This window comes from Lathamus discolor, chromosome 1, assembly GCF_037157495.1.
Source record: "Lathamus discolor isolate bLatDis1 chromosome 1, bLatDis1.hap1, whole genome shotgun sequence".
Lineage (NCBI taxonomy): Eukaryota > Metazoa > Chordata > Aves > Psittaciformes > Psittacidae > Lathamus > Lathamus discolor.
This window is the reverse complement of record NC_088884.1, coordinates 139,848,434-139,876,069: the sequence shown is the minus strand read 5'-3', so window position 1 is coordinate 139,876,069 and position 27,636 is coordinate 139,848,434. Positions and strand designations below refer to the sequence as shown.

General features: G+C 36.4%; 1 protein-coding gene across 5 annotated transcripts in view; it reads right to left on the bottom strand.

Moving 5' to 3' along the window:
* The window catches only part of ATP8A1 (ATPase phospholipid transporting 8A1), a 119,280-nt gene that overhangs the window by 18,787 nt on the left and 72,857 nt on the right, over positions 1 to 27,636 (bottom strand). For all 5 annotated transcript variants that reach the window (XM_065698091.1, XM_065698065.1, XM_065698084.1 and 2 more), the window contains 6 exons: positions 21,669 to 21,743; positions 21,395 to 21,517; positions 18,865 to 18,943; positions 12,902 to 12,963; positions 8,964 to 9,020; positions 7,819 to 7,926 (listed from right to left, as the gene is read on the bottom strand). In XM_065698091.1, the coding sequence (XP_065554163.1) occupies positions 7,819 to 7,926; positions 8,964 to 9,020; positions 12,902 to 12,963; positions 18,865 to 18,943; positions 21,395 to 21,517; positions 21,669 to 21,743 (504 nt within the window). The remainder of the gene's footprint in view (positions 1 to 7,818; positions 7,927 to 8,963; positions 9,021 to 12,901; positions 12,964 to 18,864; positions 18,944 to 21,394; positions 21,518 to 21,668; positions 21,744 to 27,636) is intronic.

The window sequence follows — 27,636 nt, the reverse complement described above, 5'->3', positions numbered from 1 at the left end:
TAGAAAATTAAAAAGAATTAGCCACTTGGATGTGGAATCTGATAAGCTAGCAAGACGTCATACATCACACTACTTTTAATTGTGCTTGCAATCAGAGAATGTTAGTTGTTCTGCAAGAGAAGGCTAGACTGTCCTCCTTTGCCTCAGAGTAAAAGATGCACAGGGAAACCCGAGTTGAATCAAACATGATGTAAGAAATAGTATCTGGCAAAAGAAATGTAAAGCCATGAATGAGCTCTTGTGGCTCTATAGAGTTTGTCACCAGGATAGGGGCTGTCTGCCTTGCAACAGGTGTAACAGGAAGGAGTACAGGAAACACTGAGTTTCAGTAGAATTTGTAAAGAACTGGTCATTCCTCACTACTGCACATTGGAAGATGAAGTTGCTATGGAGAAAGTAGGCCTCTGAATATGATCAATCTTTTAAGCGTTGCTGTATTCATAACTACAACAGGAATGTGCACTGAATTTGATTAGTAACATTATAAACAGAAAAAAACCCCATAGCTTTTGATTAGAAAGGAGATTACAATAACATGCTGAGGAAAAGCATTCAGTTAAATGCCAGTATCTGGAAAAAACTAATCAATAAAAATGAATATTAGAATGGTAGTATTACCAAGACAGACCATCTGGTTGTACCTGTGCAGTCAAAGAAGAATGAGAATGTAACTACCAAATATGGAAAAGGATCTTTGAAGTATACCTGGGAATAGCATATTCTGGCTAACAGGTATCTAGTACTGGACTAAGTACAATTAAACTGTGAAGATCTGAGGACTCAAAATGAAAACTACATAACGGGAAAAGAAAAACCCCTTATGAAAACATTTCAGATTCCTGAAGTGAAAGACTAAAAGCAAACTTCATATTTAAAGAACTAGATAAGGTAAAATATGTTAGTACCAGTATAGTAAAATAATTGTAGGCTCTCAGGTGAGGATAGATGAATAAAATGGATATGTGTTATGGGATGAATTCTGATTCACTTTAAAAAAATCTTCAATAAATCACTGAGATTTTTAAAAGTAACGTTCTCCACAAACATACATTGAAAAATTTTATTTCTCTAAACAAGAGGTTCACATATGCATAGAGAGGAAGACAGAAAAATATTACTGATTATTGTTTTGTAAAGACTCACAGGTCTGTAAAAGCAATCTGGGAAAACTTGGGAAGGGGGTGAAAATGTGCTAAAAATGGGGAAAATGCCTATAGGGGCCTTTTGCTGAGAACAGCTTGAAAATATTTTTGGATACGAAAGACCCCCAACCTTTTGTTGTTTAATTTCAATGTTCTTGAAAACTGTAGTACAGACATGCCCTCTAAATAAGTAACAGTCCTTTGCTGAAAATTCAGTGAACCCAATTACTTCCCCCAAAATGAAGAACCAGAATATTGGATAATATTTTAATCCAGATCAGTAATAAGCAGTGAAGAGGGGGATAAAAACCCCAAACAAAACCAACAAACTGACTGACTCAGCGTAACTACCTCAGATATTAGCCACTGAAGAATGGCTACTTTCCACAAGTTTTGTGATAATGAAGTACGAATTGAGAGACTTGGGTATTTGTTTACCATATAGGGCTCAAGAAATAAAGATTGTCAACTGAGTTATCTTACAGGTTTCCTTAAAAGCATGGCACAGTACTTTTCTTGTTTCATTGAGGAATTTAAAGAGAAACATTACTTTTCAAATTTTAGAGGCATTATTTATAACTCCCCAGCTAACACTGAGGAAAAGTAACACAGTAATTTTCTTAAATACACAACCATTTAAATTTATTTATTCTGCTGTATCCTGCAAAAGTTATTAAAATAACACTCATCTGGTTTTAAAAATCCAAGAGACAAGTATCCATTAATAGCACCTTTTACAGCTGGAGGGACAACACAGCAGGGAATAAACCACAAAATCCTCATAGAGAAGCTGTTGATGATCAGGCTGGATGAACAGCCAGTGAGGCAGACTGAAAACCGGCTGCATGGCTGGCTCCAGAGGGTGGTGGCACAGCCTAGGGGGAGTCCACTAGCATATCCCAGGCACCAATACTGTGGTCCAGTCCTGTTCAACATCTTCATTAAAGATCCGGATGATGGGGTAGACTGTACCCTCAGGAAGTTTGCTGATGACACAAAACTGGGAGGAGTGGCTGATGCACCAGAGGAACCTCAAAAGGCTGGAGAAATATTTAAAGAACTAATACTGTTAATATAGTATATTCTCATACGTCTTTCCTACAGGGTGCAGCTAAATCATTCTACAAGGAATATTACTGTTTTTTGCAAAGATTCTGCAAACCTCAATCAAATGATATGAAGTTCTGTAAAATACAGGTTTGTTCCTTAACTTCAGTTTCCATCAGTGGTTTTATACATCCCTTGGGTCAGACAGAGCAGAAACAGATGGTGGTCTGGAGAACTTTACACTGCATTATCTACAGCACCACAATAAATTAAAAAGTTCTGCAGATACTGAACTTTTGCTTTTAATCTCAATGTCATACTTCTTATTCCAGTAAGCGTTATAATTTTTAGTTATTAGTCACACAGGTGTATAAAAAGAGGCCTAACAACTCAAAGCATGTAACAGCAATAAATCCAAAAGAATCAGGAGTTGCATTAGTGTGAAATATACAACAGGTTGGCTTTTCTCTTCCCCAGTTACAGGTTTTCGTCTCAAAGTACAACCACACTTGCCCAAGAAAGAGATAACCGTATCAGCTTAGAAATGTACCTATTTTAATTTAAAAAAATCTATCTGCTTTTTTAAAGTGACATTAAAAAGAAAAGTAGCCTTTGGAATTGCAAGGATGGCAGCATTAATGGAAGATTCTAGCAGCTTTATAGCTTACTGACATGAATGATGGTGACTCTTAGTAGGTGACGCAAGTTACATAAACTTCATTAGTTAATTAGTAATTGCAAAAGGACTGCATGGATATAAAACCATTCAGCAATTTAATCACAGCATCACTTCTTTCAAGTGCTTACAACGCACAACATGACAAAACATGGGCAATGGGAAACTTCTAGTTTTAATCACAGATTAAAAATGAATTTTGTTCAGCATCACAGAACAGCCTTCTGTGTATTGGAATTTCAAAGAAGGAAAAATTACACCTAAACAGTAAATACCTCATCAAATATGAAGAGGCCTGGCATTTACTTTTAAATATTTATGCAAACTACATGTGGTTTAAACTTAGAAAATAGCGTAATTTGCTTTAAAAAATACGGAAAGATTACTTAACTTACTCTGTTAAAGTTCCACATAAAAAAAAGTATCAACTTCAGTTATATCAATGTAGTAGAGAAAGAGATCTAGGCAGTTGGTTTACTCAAGTTTGCAATGAAAACATTCTAGTCTGCAGTAGTACCTTTTTTGAAAGCCAATGGAGATTATTTTATATAATGGGTCAAAACAGATGTCCTGCACTATGACCCACTTCCCCATAATGGTATCTAAATCTCAAAAAGAAGGTTTTTGATTGGTTTGGTTGTGGGTTTTTTTTTCTTGGCTTTCTTTTTTTTGTTCATTTATTTTCCCTCTTCCTGTCTTGTATATCCATACTGACACTTTTTTACTGCTAAAACATTAACAAAAATAATCTTTAAAGCTAGTTGTTCAGCTGTGAAGAGACATTACTGAAGATAAACACTGTTGCTGTAATAAAGACTATGTTACAGGTACTGCAAGATTGTTATAAAATCACTGAAAACTTTTGAAACATTGTCCATGTTTCTCTCATATGCTGTGTATGAAGTTTCACTCAACAGAAACCATGTTTTGCCACTACTGCCAAAATTGCCCTAGCAGAAAAGGTATTTTAACAGTTTGCTATAAGAAGATAAAACTCGAATTCCTAATATTTTAGGATCTGTGTCTAGGACTAGAAGAATATATTCCCTAATTCTTAGAATAAAGTTAAGAACAGAAATGTTTACATAAGTAAGTCCGAAGTACAAACAAAAATAATATGAAGTAATAACTTTAGCTTTATTAATGATAAAAAGTCTTGTTTTAGACTACTAAAAGACTCATAACTTAAAGCTGATCTGCTATAGTACCTGAACTAGCCATGGATACTATATAATTAACTACTTAGGTTACCACCCCATTTTTACCACATATCCTTCAATTTTACAGCCCATTTTTCCATTTTGTTATGCTTCATAAATCCCATTGTTTCTCCCACCCTTTTCATCCATTTTTCCTTCTAGGCTGTCAGCAGAAGGGCGATGGCAAACTGACAGTTTTCATGTGAACACCATCAATCAGGGAAAATAAATGAAGTTTTCTTCACTAGGAACTTTTTTAATTAAACTGGAATAGAAACTGTTTCAAGGCTGACAAAATGTAACTGGTTTCTTGTTTGAATGTTGATTCTAAGGTTTTGTTAGAATTTTACAAAGGAAACATTTTTCCGTTACTGTAACCCAGATGCCTATTATCAGTCTCTAACAGTGGCTTACACAATGACAAAACCTGCTGGCACTCTGCCAAAAAGTCATCATTTTTCGTTTCCCTGTATTTTCTTTTAAAGCACAGCACTCTACAGTCTTTCCTTCTGTATTACTAACACACAGCAACACATGTAAAAGCTAACTTTATCTTCTCTACAGTTCGAATGATATACAAGATGATGGAAACAAAATTAGTTTAAAAAGCGGGGAGAACTTGCAAAATTATGTAAGATACTTGTTTCTTTGTTCAGTAAATTACTGAGTGATGCTTTGATACTAGAAGATGAACACAAACCAGCAATTCTTAGGATTTAACTTTGGGCTGCTAGCTTCAGTGCTCTAACATATGATTGTTTTTGCAACATAAACAGACTCTTCTTCTGTTACAACTTCATTTTTCTCTTGAGGCATTATCTTGTAGTGTTCTCTGTTTAAACATATGTACCAGACCTGTACAGGTATCTTATAGAAACAGATGAAAAATATGAGTTTCAAAATATTTAGATGAAACTTCTCTGTGTCAAATGAAGTCTTTCCATCATCTCCATATGTTTTTTTCTCCTCCCTTAAAGAGCATTAATTTTTTTTAATAGAATCAGCAATAAACAGAAAAATCATATTATTTTCATGACATTAATATGAAGAAGGTAGTCTGAATCTTTACTAGAGTGTTTCAATAGGTTTCTTTTCTGTCTAAAGCCATGAAAAAGGTGTTTGTAGAAGATATATATATATATATAGATAGATATATCTAGTTGGCACTCAGTGGTTGGACTAATACTTTATCAAGAATACTGACTGGTAAGACTATAAACCTACTAAGGTAGAACTCTTGTTATCAGCTGTTAGGAGCTGAAAGAGAATATATTTAAACTTTATGAGGATTATCGTCAAAATCTCCTTATAAATATACAGTTCATTAAAAAGGGGAACTTTGAACAAACACATTTTGAGGGGAAAAAAGCCCTGAAAATCTCCTTCAGCATAATTTACGTGATCAGGCCAGGGAGAAAGAGACAAAAAGCTACAAAAGCAGAGGTCAGCTTTTGACTCATTCATTTAATTTCTGCCAAACTTACTTGGACGAAGACTTCAAGTCTGACTTGCACATCTGAAGAAGCTAGATAAGCAGTATTTGCACAGGCAAGCAGAGATATCTAGATGGATGTTTCTATCATACCACAATCTTGTCAACAGTTAGATTTATGAATCTTTGAATACTTATGGAAGTCCTGGACTTGCTTCAGAGATACCCAGTGAATTCTGCCCTGACAGAGACCACTTGGTCAGTGAGGGTGCTTCGAGGAGAGCATACAAAAATCCTGTTTTCAATCTGAGCTGCAGTTTTCCTTGACAGCACATTTAGCCACACAGAGTTCAGCTCAAAAAGCTAGACTAGACCTTTTAAAATGAGTTTTTGTGGTCCCTGATGGGTTTAGGAGATTTTATTCAGATATTACAGACTTCTAACTATATTTAGGAAGAAAACGAAACCAAAACCAACTTCACCCAACAATACTCCCCTCAAAAAATGTGTGAACCATACATACACACATCGAAATCTACTATACACACATGTGCATAAGCAAACTAACAAAATAAACTGCCCATTTCAAGTACAGTTACAGTTTTATCTTAACAAATAAATGAATCTAGGTTCATAAAGTCAGACTAATTTGGTGTCATGCTGAATTCAAACCCCAAGAGTATTTTTATTGACAGCTTCCTCTCTTTACAAAGAATTGTTTTTCCAAGTTTGTATTAATTACATTTCTTTCAAAAATATATTTTTCTTACAATAACTTTAGAGACTGAATGCGTACTAAGTAAAATATTCAGCTATTTCAACAGTGAAGTAGCCATCTTTATGTCATACCAAGTATAACGCACCCTGCCAGTTCATTGTGCTTATCAATATAGAAGTTCTTCTGTCTTAAAAAGCAATGTATAAAGTTTTACAAAATGTCTAAAAATAAAAAATTCCAAACCCATCCTATTTCTTCTATAAAATGTGAGGAATATACAATATATATATCTTCTGTAATATATGAAGAAAAATGCTGAAGTATGACTGCTTCAATTACTTTAATTTAGAACAATGTACATAATTAATTTTGAGGTGTGAAGGCAACATACTAATGTAAAAAAATCTACATATATACATGGGTAAGAGGTTATAATAGAAAAAACAGCATGAAATTACATAATTTCAGTGTTGTTTTTCTTAGGCGTACAAATACTTGAGTTAATTCCTTGTGCTTTTCCATTAAAATGCAGTAGTTATATAAATGCCTACATACTATTTTTCCTGTAGCTCCTTATGTAGGAGATGGGATTTGTGTGTTTCAATTACCTCCAAATGAAGGACAGATACACACTTGAATTTCTGCATCCTGCATGAATTTTTAAATTGATGAATTCTGTAACAGTGGTGGCGTTAAAGGCACTCACACTTGTGTGGCTGTAAGGCCCGATTTAGATGGTGTGCTTTGACAACCATCCGAAGAATATTTTTCTGAAACAAGCAGGTATTCTCAGTTTTGATTCCCATTGAGAATACACATAGAACTCCCCACCTCAGCAGGTACTGGCCATGCCCAGAAGCAGACATAAGTAGTCTGGGAAATTAATACTAAACTTCAGCTGTTTTTGGATCTCAATGGTTTTGAGAATTTAGAAGTTCTAATTAGATCAGCACAGGCTACAAGCAAGCATTTTGTATGAATTCAGTTCTACTTGCAATACTCAGAGCAGGTTTACACAAATGGCTTAATAAATGAAACAGAAACTGGTAATTACTGTGAAAAGGTTAAAGATACAGTACAATGATGCATTCAAAGCAGCAAGTTAATAGAAAAGTAAATGAATGCATGTCAAACAGCTGCTCATGCAATGTTACAGCACCTCAAATTTTTTTAGGTGTTTTACAGTTTCAAATACTTGGCAAATTCATAAATTGAAGATCAAGAAACTGCTTTAACCAATGCACTACTTGTGCTACCTCATTATAGAAAAAAAACTTCCAGCCAAATAAGCACTGTAATTCCGAGCTCTGAATTTCGAAAACTTATCTTTAGAAAATGAAAACTTACTAAAGAACTGCAAAGCAGCTTACCTGTCTACTCTTCTTCACTAGACCCTATAATTTTAGCCTGTTAGTTGAGCTCCATTTTCACAAGAGTAAAAATTCAGTATGTTTTAAATAAACATGGTTACCACATTGAACATATAAAAGAAGCAACCTTCTTATGCGCCTTTGTTTAACACAAGGATCCAACAGTGATTAGTACTAAAGATTGAAACATTATTTTTTGTGCACATTTGGATAGTAGTTAAAATATACTTTTACCTCTCCTGACATGTCGGGTGCCATAGGAATGACTGGCCATAAAGAAGAGTAGATTCCAAAAAACACTACCCAAAGTGCTATGCTGCCCCAGATAGCTATATGGCTGAACTGTAAAAAAAAAAAACCAGAAAAATCATCACATGTGCATTATGACACACAAAAAAACCCTTTGCTACTTAGTATTTACAATGCAAATCTGATGTATTGGATGAAATTTCCATGACTTGTATTAATTTAACTCTGCTACTTCAATGACTTCAATTAGCTATTTCTTAACACAAAAATCATAGAATAGTTAGGGTTGGAAAGGACCTCAAGATCATCTAGTTCCAACCCCCCTGCCATGGGCAAGGACACCTCACACTAAACCATCTCACCCAAGGCTCTGTCCAGCCTGGCCTTGTACACTGCCAGGAATGGAGCATGCACAGCTTCCTTGGGCAACCCATTCTAGTGCCTCACCACCCTCACAGTAAAGAACTTCTTCCTTATATCTAAACTGAACTTCCCCTGTTTAAGTTTGAACCCATTAGTCGTGTCCTATCACCAGTCCCTGATGAAGGGACACAGTAGAATCATAGAATAGTTAGGGTTGGAAAGGACTTCAAGATCATCTAGTTCCAACCCCCCTGCCATGGGCAGGGACACCACACACTAAACCATGTCACCCAAGACTCCGTCCATCCTGGCCTTGTACACTGCCAGGAATGGAGCATCCACAACATTCTTGGGCAACCTGTGCTAGTGCCTCACCACGCTCACAGTAAAGAACTTCTTGCTTATATCTAACCTAAACTTTCTCTGTTTAAATTTAATCCCTTTCTCCCTTGTCCTGTCACTACAATGATACTTTCAGCAACAATATTACTGTGTTTTAAGCAAATTTAAGTACAGTTACAATCAGTTCAGAGTAATTTGAGTTTTCTAGTTTAAGGATTACTTTTAAGTCTTATCCCAACGTCCTTCTTTTCAATATAAAGCATTACTTTTTGCATGTGGATATTCTTTCCATGAAGTAACCACAGTTTGGTTTGATACTGTGGGGAGGGCTGACAAACTGTAAGGGTGTAATACAATAAATGAGAACATAGTTATTCATCACATTTCAGAGAACATTTAAGAATATAGAAGAGACATTTGCTTACCAAAGTCCAATATGAGGTCTCTAATCCAGCCTTCAAACACACAGTCAGAACCACAAACTTGAAGAGAGAGAGAGAGGATTCTGAATTACGATGAGAATCTTAGCATACACAGTTCATTAGTTTGGTTGAACCTCCAGAACAGAAGAAAAAGTTCAATGATTTTCATACTTCATGTTTACTTGCACAAATGCAATAAGGGAAAGGATAATCGATCTCTTCAATTTAAATGTGATTTCCTTAATAATAGTCAACAAAGTACTATGTGTGTCCATGCACCTAGCTCCTTTTATGGAGCAGTCTCTGAAAACATCATGTTTTTGTGTAGGACATGCTCCATTTTAGTTTAGATGAGCAGTAGTAGAAAATCTGTAAGTGCACAGCAAGGACTAGTTGATTCAGGAAAATCTCCTTCCTTTGAAATTCACATAAACAAAAATTCTTAGCAAAGAAATAGTTATTAAATTTTGTAATCACATGTAAATGTGTATCGAAGTTTTGCTTTATGTGCAATCTAAAGAACATGAGGCTGAAAAATTGAGACACAAAGACCAAGCTCCAATGGTTACAGCTATAAACTCTAGTTTGTTGTCCAGGTTGGCAGCAATGATGTACATGAATTCGTCTGTGGCTGAACTTCAAGAAGACTCAGAAATGCAGAAATTTACTTCAATCAGAAGCTGATAATAACTGGTTAAATATAAACGACAATGTCTGTGCACTATGTCTGGTGCACAGAAAGATACACAACCTGCCAGAAAGCTTTCACTCTAGTTCTATGTTTATACTTTTAATTCTGGAAGCCCCTATTCCAACTATTGCTGCATTATTAAGAACAAAGAAAGAAAGAAACAAAAGACACACACAAAAAAATCCCAGTGCCACAACTCCCTTATATAAAACATGTGTGAAATCTAATGAGAAGAAAATTAAGGGCCATGATGAGTGTTATAATTTACTTAGTCTAACCACTTCTGGTGCTATATTTGGATGAATGAAATAAATTAATTATGGGCAAGAAAGTACTCATCTGGTAACACCTGCTTGCTACTGTTGTGTTTCTTTCTTGAAAACATCCTTTAAGATCATGTCAGGAATTCTCATTGCATAGACAAAATGTATACACAAAACAAACATTGCATGTCTCTATAAAAGGAGATACACGTCTCTATAAAAGGAGATACACACTGTGTGAATACATACCCTCCCGGCATTTTAACCAACACCCCTAACAAAGTTACCAGCTATACACAACAGTTTCCTCAAGAATGTGGGTTTTATTGCTCCTTCTCCCTGCCCTTGATCCAAACTAACAGTACCTCACTGAATTCTACCCAGGAAATAAGAAATCAAACTGATCTTTTGTATAAAGCACTGAGCTTCTTTAAAAAGACCTCTCAAGAACAGTCATACAAATATTTTCATGGCACTCTTATTTGAAATTTATGGTTGAAGAAATAATTCCAGGACATGACAGGAATTCCATGCACTTTCCTGACCCCTGTGGATCCAAAGAAATTATACTTATTTCTGAATTCCTTTGCTACTGATTTTTGCCCAACTGATGTAGACTTCCTAAAACCAGATTAAAAACTGTGGGAAGAATGAGAAGTACCTCAGCCTTATGATTTTGATATTTTAAAACAATGTCTGACAAATGTCAGTGCGCATACACTGCACAAGCACAGATATTTTTAGTCTTTAATTCTCCCTTCTGCTCCCCCAATTGTGAAAGTCTCTCAGATCTTCATGTGTTTTCCAGACCTCCTTGAATTCCAGTGCAAGAGGAGGAATACATCAACTGCAACCTCCACCTCTCCCCAGATTTTCAATCTGAAGTGGATAATCTGGAAAACAAATGAAAAAGCAGATTTTCTGGACTTAAAATCATGAAATGATGTTTTCTTTGCCATCCTGCACGTTAATAGCAAGCAATTGGCCTCTGGAAATGGTGCAGTTTCAGCTCTCCTAGTTGAAAACCAGTTGCAGAAGGTGACAGAACAATTACACTGACTTTTATTTTAGCATTTATGGATATCACTTTTCAAAGAGTAATGAGTAGCTCCAGGTTACTATACTGAAAGTATCAGAAATTAATTTCTGAAGGTGGTGGAAAATACAATGTTGCTACAAATGTGAAAATACAAGCTTTTATGTTTGTGAGTCAACTGATGTCACAGATGATACTCGGATGTTCTGCAGTACTGTAATATTTCTAGACTTACCCATTGATAGGTTACAATCTAAACAACAGCATTTTTCGAATGCTCGGTTTCATAGGACCTAGTGTAATCCAGTAAACCCCTAGCACAGCATACGTCACTAGTTTTCTCCAGGTGTCAAGCTTGGCTTTTGGAAAGAAGCACAGAGCACAGTGACTTGGGCAGATGAAGTTCTGAGTTTGCTTCAGGAAAGGACATCAGTTGTGATTGCAGTATGTCAAATAGTTGGGTTTACAAGTGAACAGTGCTAACTCACTCTACAAAATGATGGCCGATACAAAGGATACTTTTAGAGCAATCAAGGAAAGCAGACGCTATCATAAAACCACGCTTAGGTGCTAAGATAAGTAAAGTTATGCAACTTATGTATACCTACATAAAATTCATAAAATAAACTTCTGCTGAATTGAGCAACACTGCAACTTCTAAGTACAGCAATCAGTGAAATTAGGATGAAAATAAGGTGAAAACCTTGTGCTCAGAGTACCTCTTCTCAAGAAGAACCTGTTTTACTTACAGCAACAGGTGGTTCTGGTAGATACTCTTATGAAGTACTTATCAATATTGGGGAAAGCTGTGACATTCAGATAAATGCTGACTTCTAAACACTGCTCCGTGTTATGAGATCATAATACAAACAGACCCATGTCAGTTGAACTACTTCTGTCAGGACTGAGCTATGACAATGACTGTGACCTTGCATCTTAATTATATTAAGACTTGCACAGAAAACACCCAGAATATTCCATCCATCCCTAATTGAGATCACTTCATCATATGATAGATTGCATGATCATATGCGACTACTGCTGACAAAACATGCTAGGCTTGCCTTTTGGAACAGGGAAAGGGAAGTGTAGAGAAAATAAACTTTTAAGAGACTGTGTGAACAAAGTGTGCCCAAAAGAACCAGTCTAAAGGCCAGGTACTGACTGGCAGAAAGAACATTTTATTTTAAGTGGCACACAAGCAGGAAATACGTAGAAGGGGCTGTGTTCACTCGTTCTTTTATGCTCTTCAACTTTTCTGGTTAGCTGTCCAGAAAACGCTATTCAAAATGTTCTCTGATATGTAGATGTTGACAGTAGTTACATTCTCAGAGGACTATTTCTAGAACATCTTCCTCTTATCTCTGTTATATCTCCCTATTCCCTAAGGAAAGATTTTTACAAGAATTATTTGTACTGAAAAACAGATCTTCAGCTTCATTAATTTATTCTACGACACAAAAGATTAAAAGAACAAAACAAACCAATAATGACTAATATTTCTGAGAATAACAGAAATTACTGTCAGGTGTGGGTCAGATAGGTGTCATTCTGGCAGAGTAGTTGTCTCTGAACCCATAAACCTTGGTTCCATGTGGCTCTAATTCCTCTTTCAAAGCCCCATGATAAATTAAGAGAGGGAGAACAGAACTGTATCTCCACAAGTCCACAAACCAGTTCCAGTAGAGGATAAGGCGTATCTTCTGCATTTTTATTGCTCCGTTATTATTTTATATGCTTTGTTTAAAAAACTGGAATTAGAATACAAAATGTACTTCAAAGCTTCTCAAGAGTCATTCAAGAGCTATTTCCTACTCTTAAGGCACTGCAATGAATCAAGTTTTCTATGTAGAGAATTATAAATAAAAATAAACCCACATTGTTTTAATAGTTAAAGATAGAGCCAATATAGATAGACAATAGAGCACCACATAACTATAGGAAGACTTACAGTGTATACAGTGTTTCCCAGCAGCAGGTAATCTGAAGTTTTGCCATTGCCGAATACAGTACCTGGAGAAGGAAATAGTGATAAAAACATTTAAGCACTCACAATTGCAGTCTCTGTATATAAAATCTTTTTGGTACAACAGAGATGGCAGCATCTCTAGAGGGTACTAACAGAAGATTCCACCTTGAACTCTACTGAACAGTAGAGAACTACAACTTTCATAATTTTTAATCCCTTAGAATGTTCAGTGACTTCAGGAATTACGCTAGAAATAGGAGCTTTGTGTAACATCATATACAAAATGAGTAATATTTTATTTGGTAATAATTTAGAGTAACTTTTACAATCAGAGATACAGTATCATACCTTCAGAATAATATGAAATATAGTTGCTGCAGTGCACATTGATTGTAGTATATAGGTAAACACAAAGCTTAGAGAATCAGATTTTGACTGATTCTGGATATTTCTGGTATAGAAATTTATCTTTGCTCTTATCCATATTTCTACAAAATATACTCCATTTTAAATCTTGAGATGCTTGCTATGAGTAACATTTTCAAAATTTACCCAACTGAAATCTGCAGATTCTTATAAATACATATCCATTTTGCACATATGGGTACACACACAGCATTTATGCAGAGTCAGTGCCCTAAAGAGATGTGTTTGCATAAAATTCACATCTACTGTAGTTCTTAAGTTCAGAATTCTGAAGCAGTGCATTTAGGCCTGTTTGGCAAAACCTACTTTATGACTACTGCTGCAGCAGAGGCTTTCCTGATCCCAGTTCTATGGAAGTTCTTCGCAGACATGGGACAACACACAACTAAACTATACAAAGGGAATTTCTCATTCTCAATTAGAAGTAATGAGCTTGCTAAATTTTCACATGTTCAGTTTAGAAATGCTTTTAGCACTTAAGATTGTTCATATACTGCAACTAAACCAGGGCACTTATTCTGTTGTAGCAGTTCTAATCACTGGGATACTCTTTTTACTGCCATCATATAAAAGATATCAAGGTACTGTGCATGCACTAGGGAAGGTTAGAAGTACAAGACCCCCCCCCCCCCCAAAAAAAAAGGAAAAAAAAAAAAGAAAAATAAGAAGAATAAGAAACCATGCAATACTGAGAGAGCATAGGAAAGGCTGTTTTTCAAAAGCTGTGTTGAGGGAAAGAATAATAAAGGTGTTTGGTTTTTTCTAGCCTTCATATCACCTTTACAATGAAATGAAATTAATTTTAGTCATGGATCGAGACTGTTCCTTCTAAAAAGCTTTTCAGGACCTGTGAGGTCAGTTTATCACACACACAATAAAGATCTAGGTATTGATGATTGCCTCTTCTGGAAGAGACAGCAGGTGGAAGTTCATACAAATAGTCCTCCTTAACCAGCTGTCTCACATTACACAATGAGGAGTTCACAATGGCGGCCTCCTTTGCTCTAGTGATACTGGTTGCATTCCTGGCACTTCCCTGATTTAACTTTCTTCCTGGACAGACTAGCACACCACAAAGGACTACAAGAGCTCTAGAAGTCTGAAAACACAGCTGAGACTGTGGTTCATTCTAAAGGTTAGAAAAGAAGGAGCAGTTGGTGGATTTACTTGTACATGTAAGTTCTGCTTCTGCCATTTACTGTTATGTTGACAAAGTTGTATCAGAAGAAGCCTTTGTGAAAATTTATGTCCTTGTCGCCTTTCAAATACACATGGAAGTCCATGAGGTACAAAGACTCTAGTTTTGTGTAGTGCTGTTCCAGAACATGGAGCAAGTTCTGACAAACAACTGCTACGACTCTATACCTATCCTCTGATTGCATATTTCTTCGTACACTCTACTACAAAGCATGCAGTTTGAAATTTTCCACTTAGAGACACGAAAGAGGTGAGACTAAGTTGTAACTAAGTGAGACTAAATTGTAAACAGGAGAAAATACTCAAAGAAAATCATAGAATGAGAGCTCAGACAATTTAATAATCTTCAGGATCTGATTATCAGTATCAAATTGAGCAGGTATTCTAGTACCTGCTCAAACTTGCACTCCACTACAATACATACATAGCATTAAAAAGCATAATGAGGATAAAACAGAGGAACAGGCAGGCAGCTAAGTCTGTTCCCATCAGACGTGCTGGGACTCAGCACCCTTATACACAAAGCTGAGCTGTCTCCCATTCTTCCCATTCCTACTTTCTTGTCTCAGGATCCAATTTGTGCCTCTTTGCTAAGACAAGGTAGAGACCTTTCTCAGAAGTTCCTCTCTCTGGTAGATCTCCCTGGCACTCATCAGCCCCTCCCTAGGAAACTAACAGCATTACTTCCTTTTCCTCTTCACATGCACAGACATCAGATTTAATTAACAGCAGCTCCCATCCTGTGCTCATCTCCCCTTCATGCAGAACTTTGCACCAGCCGGACCCACGGCAGGTTCTGGTTATACCACCCACCAACTACACTATCCCCAGGCCAAAGTTCTGCTCCCCTTACTCACCTGGCCTTTCCCTAAGAATGAAAGAGAAAGACAAGACAATTTGTTCAGACATGTTAAGGCCACTTCCCAGCAGGTCAGTTCTAGCCCAGGAGATATGAGCTGAAGAGGCCTGTGCTACACTGCTCTCATAACTGATCATGCAAGTTATCTTAGCTTTGCCATTCACACATGAACTCTATTCTGCATCATCACATATAATCATTAAACACTTTTCTATTGTGAAGAGTCATAGAATAGTTAGGGTTGGAAAGGACCTCAAGATCATAAAGTTCCAACCCCCCTGCCATGGGCAAGGACACCTCACACTAAACCATGTCACCCAAGGCTCTGTCCAACCTGGCCTTGAACACCACCAGGGATGGAGCATTCACAACTCCCTTGGGCAACCCATTCCAGTGCCTCACCACCCTAACAGTAAAGAACTTCCTCCTTTTACCCAATCTAAATTTCCCCTGTTTAAGTTTTAACCCGTTACCCCTTGTCCTGTCACTACAGTCCCTAATGAAGAGTCCCTCCCCAGCATCCCCATAGGCCCCCTTCAGGTACTTGAAGGCTGCTATGAGGTCTCCACACAGCTTTCTTCTTCTTCAGGCTGGACAGCCCCAGCTTTCTCAGCCTGTCTTCATACAGGAGGTGCTCCAGTCCCCTGATCATCCTCATGGCCCTCCTCTGGACTTGTTCCAGCAGTTCCATGTCCTTTTTATGTTGAGGACACCAGAACTGCACACACTTCTCCAGGTGAGGTCTCACAAGAGCAGAGTAGAGGGGCAGGATCACCTCCTTCGACCTGCTGGTCACGCTCCTTTTGATGCAGCCCAGGATACGGTTGGCTTTCTGGGCTGTGAGCGCACACTGCCGGCTCATGTTCATTTTCTCAGTGACCAACACCTCCAAGTCCTTCGTTGCAGGGCTGCTCTGAATCTCTTCTTTGCCCAACCTGTAGCTGTGCCTGGGATTGCTCCAACCCAGGTGCAGGACCTTGCACTTGGCATGGTTGAACTCCATAATGTTGGCATCAGCCCACCTCACAAGTGTGCTGAGGTCCCTCTGGATGGCATCCCTTCCCTCCAGCGTATCAACCTAACCACACAGCTTGGTGTCATTGGCAAACTTGCTGAGGGCACACTCAATCCCACTGTCCATGTCACCAACAAAGATGTTGAACAAGACCCTTCCCAACACCGATCCCTGAGGGACACCACTCGTTACTGGTCTCCAACTGGACACTGAGCCATTGACCACAACTCTTTGTGTGCGGCCATCCAGCTAGTTCTTTATCCACTGAGTGGTCCATCCATCAAATTGATGTCTCTCCAATTTAGAGACAAGGATGTCATGTGGGATGCTTTGCACAAGTCCAGGTAGATGACATCAACTGCTTTACCCTTGTCCATCAGTTCTGTAGCCCCATCCTAGGAGGCCACCAAATTGGTCAGGCAGGATTTCCCCTTAGTGAAACCATGCTGGCTGTCACCAAGCACCTTGTTGTTTTTCATGTGCCTTAGCATGCCTTACAGGAGAGAATCTGCTCCAAGATTTTGCCAGGCACAGAGGTGAGACTGACTGGTCTGTAATTCCCTCGGTCATCCATTTTCCCCTTTTTGAAAATGGGGGTTATATTTCCCCTTTTCCAGTCATCGGGAACTTCACCTGACTGCCATGATTTTTCAAATACGATGGCCAGTGGCTTAGCAACTTCATTCACCAGCTCCTTCAGGACCCGTGGATGGATTTCATCAGGTCCCATGGACGTGTACTTTTGGGTTCTTAATATGGCCTCGAACCAGATCCTCTCCTACAGTGGGCCCAAGGTCTTCATTCTCACAGTCCCTGTGTCTGCTTTCCAAGACTTGGGTGGTGTCGTCAGAGCATTTGCCAGCGAAGACTGTGACAAAGAAGTCACTGACAACATCAGCCTTCTCCAAATCTAGGGTAGCCAGTTCTCTTGATAGCTTCCAGAGAGGGCCCACGTTGTCCCTAGTCTGTCTTTTATTTGCAATGTACCTATAGAAACTCTTCCTGTTATCTTTCACATCCCTGGCCAGATTTAAGTCTAACTGGGCCTTAGCTTTCCTAACCTGGTCCCTAGCTTCCCGGACAACATCCCTGTATTCTTCCCAGGCTGCCTGTCCTTGCTTCCACATTTTATAAGCCTCTTTTTTCCCTCTAAGTTTTCTCAGCATCTCCTTATCCATCCAAGGAGGTCTCCTGGCCCTTCTGCCACACTTCCTTCTAGTTGGGATGCAATACTCCTGAGCTTGTAGCAGGTGATCCTTGAATATCAACCAACAGTCTTTGCCCCCCTGTCCTCTAAGGCTATATATATCCTATGGAACCTTACTAAGCAGGTTCCTGAAGAGGTCGAAGTCTGCTCTCTAAATGTGTAAGGCATAAATCTCTCACATGGAGTGGTAACAGCTTTGAACAGGGATTTTGGTTTGGATTTGGTTTTAGAGTATGCACTGACATTTTGGGACATCTTTCCTCCTGGTCTGCCTAAACCTCTCCAATGCAAACCACTGCCACTGAGCTCACTCAAATCCAGTGTGATATGAGTGGCCTTTCAGAGAAAACAGGCTGCTACCTAATTCCCTTTACCCATCAGAAGTCACTGAGCATAAAGTACTCTGCAACAAGTCTTCTCCTTAACCTTTTTGAGCACAAGCAGCTGTGACCATATCATTACCTAGTCTCAACAGTTAGAAAATGTCCATAAGAGTATTTCTATCTTATATGCTGGGTCAGACTGGCAGGGAAACTGAGCAGACTATTAGTTTTACAGAAAAGCTGCAGCTCCTACAACATTGCCACAAACTGGAAGCAGTGCTTTAAAGTTTTGTCTAATTAACACAGGTTTCCTCCTAGCCATTTCCTTCTGTAGCTCAGGTGCATACACAACAGTTGACCTAGAAGAGTGACAAGACTGAGCTGTCCGAGATGTCCCAGTTTCCTCTGCCACAAGCCAACTTATACAGAGGTAAACTAATGGGTTAGTATGCCCTTTAAGTAACAGGAGAAAAGGTCAGCAATAAAAGTTTACAGAATGTAAATAAAATAAAATAATAATAAATAAAGTTTACAAAATGTAAGAGATAATGCAAGCGACAGCATTCATTTAGGATCTTGTAGGTATTTATCATGGTAGGTATTTATCATGGTATTTATCATTATATACAAAATCTAGCATAATTAAATAGCAATTTCTTTATCTCCATCTTGCTTCAGTTTGCTTAAAACCCATTCATGTAGTTTAATGTATATGTACATAATATTACTCCTACTTTTCAACAGGTTAAAAAAAACCCCATATTAAATATACTGCACCTACTCTAGTTCTAGAAATGGTATTTTGAAATATAATCACACAAACCTGTTATCATTTATAAAGCTTTATTAAGAACAAAGAAGGTATTAAGGTATTTCATACCTTTCAACACTTATATTTTTATTGTTCGTAAGACTTACCATGCTGGAGGGCTTTTAGTGGAAACCAAAACAGAATGAATGAGTGGAAGAGGCCATTTAAACAATGAAACCAGAAAACCTAAGGGAAAACAGAAAATCCATGAGAACCATTTGCAATAAACTAGCTCTGTGAACCCTGACCTTTCTTTTTATCTGTGTGTTAGAGTCACAAAATGTGTTTTTGTCAGGCCAACTCTGTGAAGTAATATAACTGACAGGCACTTTCTGCCTCTTAGTGCTTCATGGGTCATTTGTTTATTTTTATGCTTTGAAAAAAAAGTGTGTATTATCTCCTTTTAATTTTAAATCAGAAGGGAAATTAAAATGTATACGTATGGGAATATCATCAGAAAAATTAAACTAAACCAGACAACTGGAACAATTGCTACATCCTAGGTAGAGACTTAAAAAGGACTCTAGCTTTTATAATTTACATTTTGTGTAATAATAAATTTTGACAGCAGAACAATCAAAACCTGAGTTTTACATATACCCATCTACATACTTCCACATGCAACAGAATTAAAAAAGGACAAATAGAAGTATCTTTTTGGATACCTCCTTAGATGCTACATTCTTGAAGTACACAGCTTCATCATAATAAACTTCCTTTAATGTATTTGCTAAATAATTCACATTTTACTTTTATTTTAATTTGTAAAATATGCTTTCTACAGAGAACAGTATTAAGGATAAACAAGCTACTGATGCTTTCCATAATATATTGTATAAAAACATAGAAAGACTTAAATAAAAAATATGTAACTGATTTCCTGTGGTATAGCAATCATGCTTTTTCATTTACAGTTCTTCTGGCTATCACAGCCTTTATTGTAACTAACTGACTGATACGTATTATGAGTGTTAAGGTGCTCAAACAATTGAAATGAAGTTGCCTGCCTTGCATTTTCCACAATGTCTCAAAGTCTTTTGTTTGATTATACAACTATGCTAGGTTGTATGATCCAATTTACACTCCAATACTTTGCACATTTGAACTTGTGCTACTCATTAACCTTTGTCTCTCTTTCTTGCTATGTCATTACCAGAAGTTTTTATTTGACAGAAAGCACAGGTGGGTGCAAGAAAAATTGGTTCTACTTTTCCATTTTCGTATTGTCACATGCTAATCCTTTAACCTCTGTCATGACCTTATAACCTTTGATCCCTTTTACCATAACAAACATCTGCATCAACATTCAAGGCAGTAATGTTTCCAAATCTTTAACACCAACTATTCAACTTGTATAGGTGGGAATTTTGTAGCTGAGAAGTTTGTAGATGTTTACTCATAGAAGTGTTGTATGTGAATAGCCACAGAATTTCCAATGAAGTTAACAATGCATCTGTACAATAATAAAAATATTAAGGCTTATTTAAAAGCAGAAGAAAAATCCAACAGTTGTAACTCATGACTTAGATTATTTATTAAAATCACAACACAAAAGTGGCTTTATTAATGGACTATAAAATGTCTGATATTTGTAAAGCATTCACTGTGACACATGAAACTATTTTCCCTAGTTTCCTTACAACTTTCAGGTTTATTTTTTGTAGGTGAAGCAATGAAGTGCAGAAGTAGAAAAATCTCATATGCTTCAGTGAACATAGATAGTTTAGACAAGTAATTCTATATAGATAAGGGTATTCCAGTTTTACAGCACAAGCGGCAGAGATATAAGAGCTAAGCATGCTGTATCGGCTTTACACGTCTACTTACAGACCAGGCATTGTTAATTCAGTGACAGACTGAAAATATCTAAGTTCAGCATACAATGATATTACTTGAAATGTCCGAATTATATTTAGAAAAATCAAATATAAACATGAATGCCAAAGTATTCATGAAATTGCAGATTCAGGAACAAGTTAAATTTAATTTTTTGAAGAGATTACTTACGGATACGTCTATAGAAATTGCTTATATATTTTATATATTAAAGTGTCCTACATTCTTTTACTACTTCTTGTGCTAGTATCTCCAAAATGTTGCCCATTTCCCACCAAAAGTAGCCTTGGGTTCCTTTTGATTTACACTGACACATTCTTAACTGACTCAAAAAATTTTTTCCTAAAACTCAAAATTAAACCATAAAATCACAACTCCAAATTGACAAAGAATTGTACCAAGTCACTCCCTCTACAAATCTAATGACAGTTCTTATTGTCCTCTGCAACACTTCTCCACAGGCTTCAGTAATCCATTTCCATATAACAGTACAAACACATACAGCCCAGCAACAGAGAGGTCTAATCACTTCTGGCTATAGAAGACAGCTTTATTACCAGCAGAGGAAAAGAAATAAGGGCTGAGGAAAAAAAATGGTTACTGTCCATTTCCATGCTTCCTAAAAATGAATAAATATGATTTGCACCATGCACAGACACATGGACAACTGGAAAGAGTAGTCATAAAAATGCCCTCCATTTTTAAATATGAGCAGTTTAGTACAAAAAGAATAACAATACTGAATTCCTGTTAACTTCTGCTTTAATGATATTTGACCTTTTTTTTTTTTTTTTAATATACCTTAGTATTGAAGTCCAGTGCATTTTGGGAAGTCTTGTATAACTCAGGATATTTCAGCATGTTTTCTTTTCGGCAGGATCTCTCAAATATACCAAGAGTTAGTGGAGGCATTGCTGTAAACATCTAATAGTTGGATTAAAACAAACAAACAAACAAAAACATATTGCAAAACTTTAGAGGACTTGCTTAAAGATTACTTACTTATGTTTATTATAGTACTCATTACTTTCATGTTTATGGTTGAAAATAACTGAAAACACACTAATAATCTTACCACATTGTAAAGACCTATACACCATCTTTCAAAAAGAATTTGTCCAGAAAATCCATTTACAAATGCAAACCAGACCTGAAAAAGACGAGAGCCACATATTACTTAGATATCTTGCAAGGTATGATAAATACATTTTTCTTCAGCTTCACCAAAAAAAAGGTACCCCTAAAACACATTTACAGCACAACTGAAAGTGTTCTGGTTTAAATCTATGTAAGAAAAAACCCCCAAAACAAACCAATTTGCGTTCAAGACCAGAAAATGGGCAATCTAGTCAATCTAGTCAAATACGTGAGCAATTCCACCTCAATATGAAAACGTTTAAAGGAAGTAGCTATTTTCAGAAGAAATGCCATATTCTTTAAGTATTTAAGAGTGATTTAAGCTCACTGCATTTATATTGTACTTGAATGATGAAATGAAAATTCTGAGAAATATGGTGTGTGTGTGTGTGATCCTACACATAAGAAGCAGTCATTTTATCATTAGTAAATCTCCTAACTAATAGAATTCATACAGTAAGTTGCAGTTTCAAACTGAAAAATGTACCAATATTCCTTTCTCATACATGAAACTCATGAAAGGATAAGGCTTTACCACTAAGTCAACTACAACTACTTCTTTAAAAAACACTAACTCAACTACAGAGTACATTAGACAGGCAATTGGATATTTATCTCTTTCACTGCCTAAGTTTTATCACTTTTTGCTAAAAAGTTAAGAATAATTGGAAAGGCACAATAACACATTTTCATAGATCTTTCATAATAGCATGTAGCATGACTTCCTCCTATTTCTTCATTTGTCTCTTAGTTCAATGACAAAGTGGAGAAGCAGCATATCTGATGAATCTTTATTAACAAGTTACACTGAAACTATATATTGCTTATGACAAAACATTAAGCTGAAAGCTGACAGAAGTGAGGATCATCTGAATAACATTCTACTCAATTTAAGACTCATGTTTTTCAAGTGAATTCTTAGTTGCTGCTTTGCAGAGACTTTCCTGCAGTTCATATTTCATTTGACTTTACCATTGAAGCATGAATTGCTACAATCATAATATATGTTTACCAGTACGTATGTACTCAGGCTGGCCTCCAGGTGACCAGATTCTATGGCGAAGCTCAGATTTTTTTAACATATGGTGGAATGTCTGAACATGTTTGTGACTACTTTGAGATGGAAAAAAATCCTGAAATTAATAACAATTTACATTAAAAATGAGAAGTAAAATCCAGCCTAAACACTGCTATTTGTTCAACCAATAAAGGAAAACTAAACAGATTTTTTCTGGTGGCCAATTATTGGAATAAAAATGCACACAAGGTCATGAATGTTATAGGCTACGATACAGAGATACAGTATTTACTGAATTTTCTGAAATCTTATAATTTTCTTTACTTTGGTTAACCAGGATTTTCTAACCCTTCATTCTATTCACTGAAAAGACAGTGCAATTACTTTAGGCCAGTAGAGTCAGGTTTTTATAAGCTCTTGTCTATTTTGATTTTTGAGTTTTGTAACTGTAGTTATCATTTAACCATGATGAATTTAGCAGACATTCATTAGCAGCAGTTTCTCAGTTGCTGAGTATGAAGGGGCGAAATGAGTGCATAATCAGTTGTTCACTGCTGAACACATAATCATGTACTCAACATCAGCACAGTTTTTTGGCTGCTTTACAACTAAGCTAAGTATGTGAACCTAATCCAGGGTCACCTAATCCATCACCACTGCTTGTATACAAGTTGTGGTCCTCAACTGCCATCTCTCTTTTCAACCCTCTCACTATACATAGGTCCTACGTTACTTTACTCCCAACCTAGGAAGATCGCTAGGAAGACAGCTCTAGAGACAGGAGTGAAAGAATAGATATTATGATTTATCTCCCTCTTCCTTTTTTTTTTTTTTTTTTTTTTTTTATTAAATACTGAAGTAAATTTTTGAATTCTGTCTTTGAAAGAGGGTGGTGGAAAAGGATATTTTCAACAGAGATTACGTGATTCAGTAGCTGGGCATAAATATATGTACACCTCGTTACTGGTAATTTCAGACAGTTTAACAGAAGTACTGCTCTCTAGGAGGAAAATAAGACACACCGCAAGTAGACATATAACTGACCCTTCATAACCAAGGAGTATACAAAACAACAATAACTTTTTCTTGTGACTTAACTAGCAGTCAAAATGTTACAAAACTCTCATTTAAAAAGAAAGGACCAAATATATGTACTGGATTTATTCCACATACCCATTGATCTTAAAGATAAGTGATGTTAAGCAACACTTGAAAATATTTCAGAGTCACTTTTATAAATAAATGAAAGTATTTAGGATAAAATTTCATTTACAATGGAATGGCATATATGAAATAGCTCCCAAGCCTTTAATTCCTTAAAAAGCATGTTACTTTCAGTTTTAGTTTGTACAGAACTTAAGAGTTAAAAATTTTCAAGCTATTTAAACTGAAAGCAGTTTTACTGCAGAACTGTAAAGAAATGCTTTAAGGCATAATATTAACCTCTGGAAACACTGGCATTTACTTTCTTCTAAAGAAAGCATGCAAGGTACAAGCACTTTAGGTCAGTTCAGTGTAATAAGGGACTGGAACTTATCTCGATCAGAGCTCTAGATCCAAGCCAAGAAATGAAATTTGGTAGTACCCCTGGATTCTAAAGTTCTTGTTGAATCTATCAAAAATTGGTTGGGAAGAGAAACTTTTTAATGTGGCTAAAAACACTGTGACCTCTGTAGGAGAAACACTACTATTCAGTGGAACACCAGACATACTACTTAAAGAGACAGAGCATCTTTTAGTATCTAAACAGAAACATGGATTTTCTGTTGTTTACAACAGATAGTTTTTGAATGTTTACATTAAGAACACCAATGGCTCAAAAATAACTGGCAGATGTAGACGGGAAAAAAAAAAAGGCAGGAAGATAAAAGCAGCCCTTATCTCAGACTGTAAGAGGGGAAGAAAATAAGCCACTTTTTTACTCTTTTCTTACACGAGAAAGCTACTATGGAGTTTAATACATTATTAATAGTTATAGTGACAAACTTCTCACAGTGAGAAATTTATTTATGGAAAGTATATTTCATTCTGATTATGATGGACAATGAAGGCAGCTGTACCTGCAAAATAAGTTTTTAGGACATGCTGTACTTGATACTAATTTAGCAGCATACTCAGCCACTTCTCTTAGAGGACAGGTCCTACTCTAACTCCAATTACTAATCCAGCATCCCTATACAGCAAGATAGGTGACAGGTGTCTTTAAGAAGTCATTTAGACTACATAAGTGAGGGGGAAGTAAAAATTCAGACCATTTTATAGTTTAACAGCTACATAATTTTCATGGAAAACAAAAGATTTAGGTTCACAACCCTTCTAAGATGAGATGGGCCTCTGTGCAGAACCTTGTATTTTGAAGTTTTCAAACCTTTTAATGCAAAAAAGTGGGCATGTGCATAACCACTTTCTCCTGTTGGTGCAGTTTGCATACATTAAGTAAAGCATGACATATTGAACAACAGCACCTAAACTCCACACCTCAGAACCAGGATGAGTATACACAGAAAGCCTGCTCACATTTGGGGTTATGCATGATCTGGGTCTCAAAATGACCACAGGCACTCATCTGATGTGTGTCAGGCACAGGGAATCGGGAACAAAATGGTAAACTTCAGTTATGGACATGTGCTGTAACTGCGCTGGGTTTGGGGTTGGGGGAGGAGAAGAGAACCATCATCGAAAGTTTATGAATCAACAAAAAAAAAAAAAAGGGCATTGCAGCTCTAATTACTTAGTATAATTGAATTGTTTACATTGTATCACTTAAACTGTTACAACCAACCACCTTCAAGGATCCGTAACTAAACTTTGAATGTGAACTCCATGCATGTGTTTTTTCTGTTTGTGTCCTCTTTTATTTGAAATTTCCCCTACATGAAACATGAACGATCTATGAACATCTTTAAATATTTTTTTTTTTAAATTGTAAGCCTTCCTTTTTAACATAAGCCAATTTATTTAATGTTATTCCTAGTTATTGCTAGCTAGCAGAACACAAAGTAGGAATAAGAAAATTTTGTCCTTTTGATGTTGAAGGGAGATTTGCTTAACTTCAAAAATGTATAGTTTAAAGACAGAGTATACACAGTAATGGTAATTACAAAACCCAACCCAATCCATGAAGGAGTTTTCAATCACTAGATCAATCTCAATCCCAACCATCACTATAACGTAATGACAGCTCCCTCAAAATAAGGATGAGGCTCTGCATAGGCTTATCTTATGTGAGTGTGAGTACACACTCCCATAGAGGCACAGGCATAATAATACATAATGCACACTAGCTGCCTATTGGAAATTCAAAGCTTTCACTTGCAATTTAGAAGGATACTTCAAAATATAACTTCTAAAGTTACTGGGACTAGGCCTGGTCAAAAGAGGAAGCCCATGTTTAAATACCTATTGAATCAAGACACAGACTAGAAAAAGTTATTACAGAGAATTCTTATGAACAGGAGTTTAAATGCTGAGAAACACTAATTATTATAGACCTTTACCATTTTCTGAAACAAGAAACCATTGACACTTATTTTGCATCACCCCACTAATGCCTAGGAAAAAGGCTGTATTTTAGATTAAATCAAATCTATTACTTATTTGATTAGAATTGTCCAGAGATGTAAAAATGTAATATACATCTATTAAGTAAAGGCAGGTATTTTTTTTTTTTTTAGTTATTGTCAGCTAATAAAGGCAAACTTGTTTAAGGCAACTTCCAGACATGCCTTTCATAGCATTATTTTCTAAACTCCAAGACAGAGGAGGTGTGGCTACAAAAGCTTCACAGGCATTTTCCTGATGTAGCATTTCTGCATATTAAGCAGCAGCTTACAAATACTCATTGAGCTCTCTGCTCCCACGCCTGATCCGTACAAAAACCTGAAAAGAGAGATTCAAGACTGGCAGTTGTCCTTTCTAGAGACATTCAATGATGAATTTTTGTCCATTCACTCACAGTATTGACATGAGCTATTAACATCTGTGAAAGTTTTCTGAGCTGACAAATGTTGGGTACACAGGAATTCAAGTAGAAGTCATCTTGTCTTCCAGAGAAGGTGTATGTGGTAAAATGCTTGTATGGATTATATATAAAGGGTCGTAACTCATACAAAATGACCTCTTTGCCCTTCTGTCTGCTCAGGAGACAGAGACTACCTCTTCTAGTCTTTTGTACTTTTTAGGCTATGATCTCTGTACCTTGCATTTAATTTTCTTTCACAAATAATACAAATGGTGGGATATTTAGACCCAAGTTGTAAATTTACAATGTGCTTGCAGGTGACTGACAGAAAATTGAGAAAAATAAGGTAGTATGCTCTAAAGCCCAACTCTGCATGTTTTCCATAAACACAAAGTATACATTAATAGTTTTTTCCAAATACTTCAAGAGCTACTGCTAATCAGTGTTCTGGAAATCTGATCATTTAAGCAAATACTGAGTTTTTGAAATGCAGGATCTAAAGTCTCCCATCACTTCTAAAGCAAAAAGGACTTTTAATAGACTTGCTTTTTCTATAGCTTCCTACTTTATGTTTTTCCAAATGGGCTGCAAAATTGTTACTACTTAGATTGAAATCTGTTTGTTAATAACATAATAAAGAGGAAAACCAGGAAAACTTAGAACATGTAAAAAAAAAAAAATAGAAAAATGCGCCTTTTTGGCTACAATACTTGTTTATAAAAAGATGTTTGAATTATCTTCAAATATTGCAACATAGATATCAGAATCAGAAATATGAACCTAATGTTTACATCAGGTATAACAGAAATAAGCCACGTTCTTTCAGTAAAACTGGATATGCACTGTGCAAGTTTAAGATATTAATTTGAAAATATATATAAAAAACTATTAAAGTTTTTAAAATAACTGTAAACATAATTAATGTAA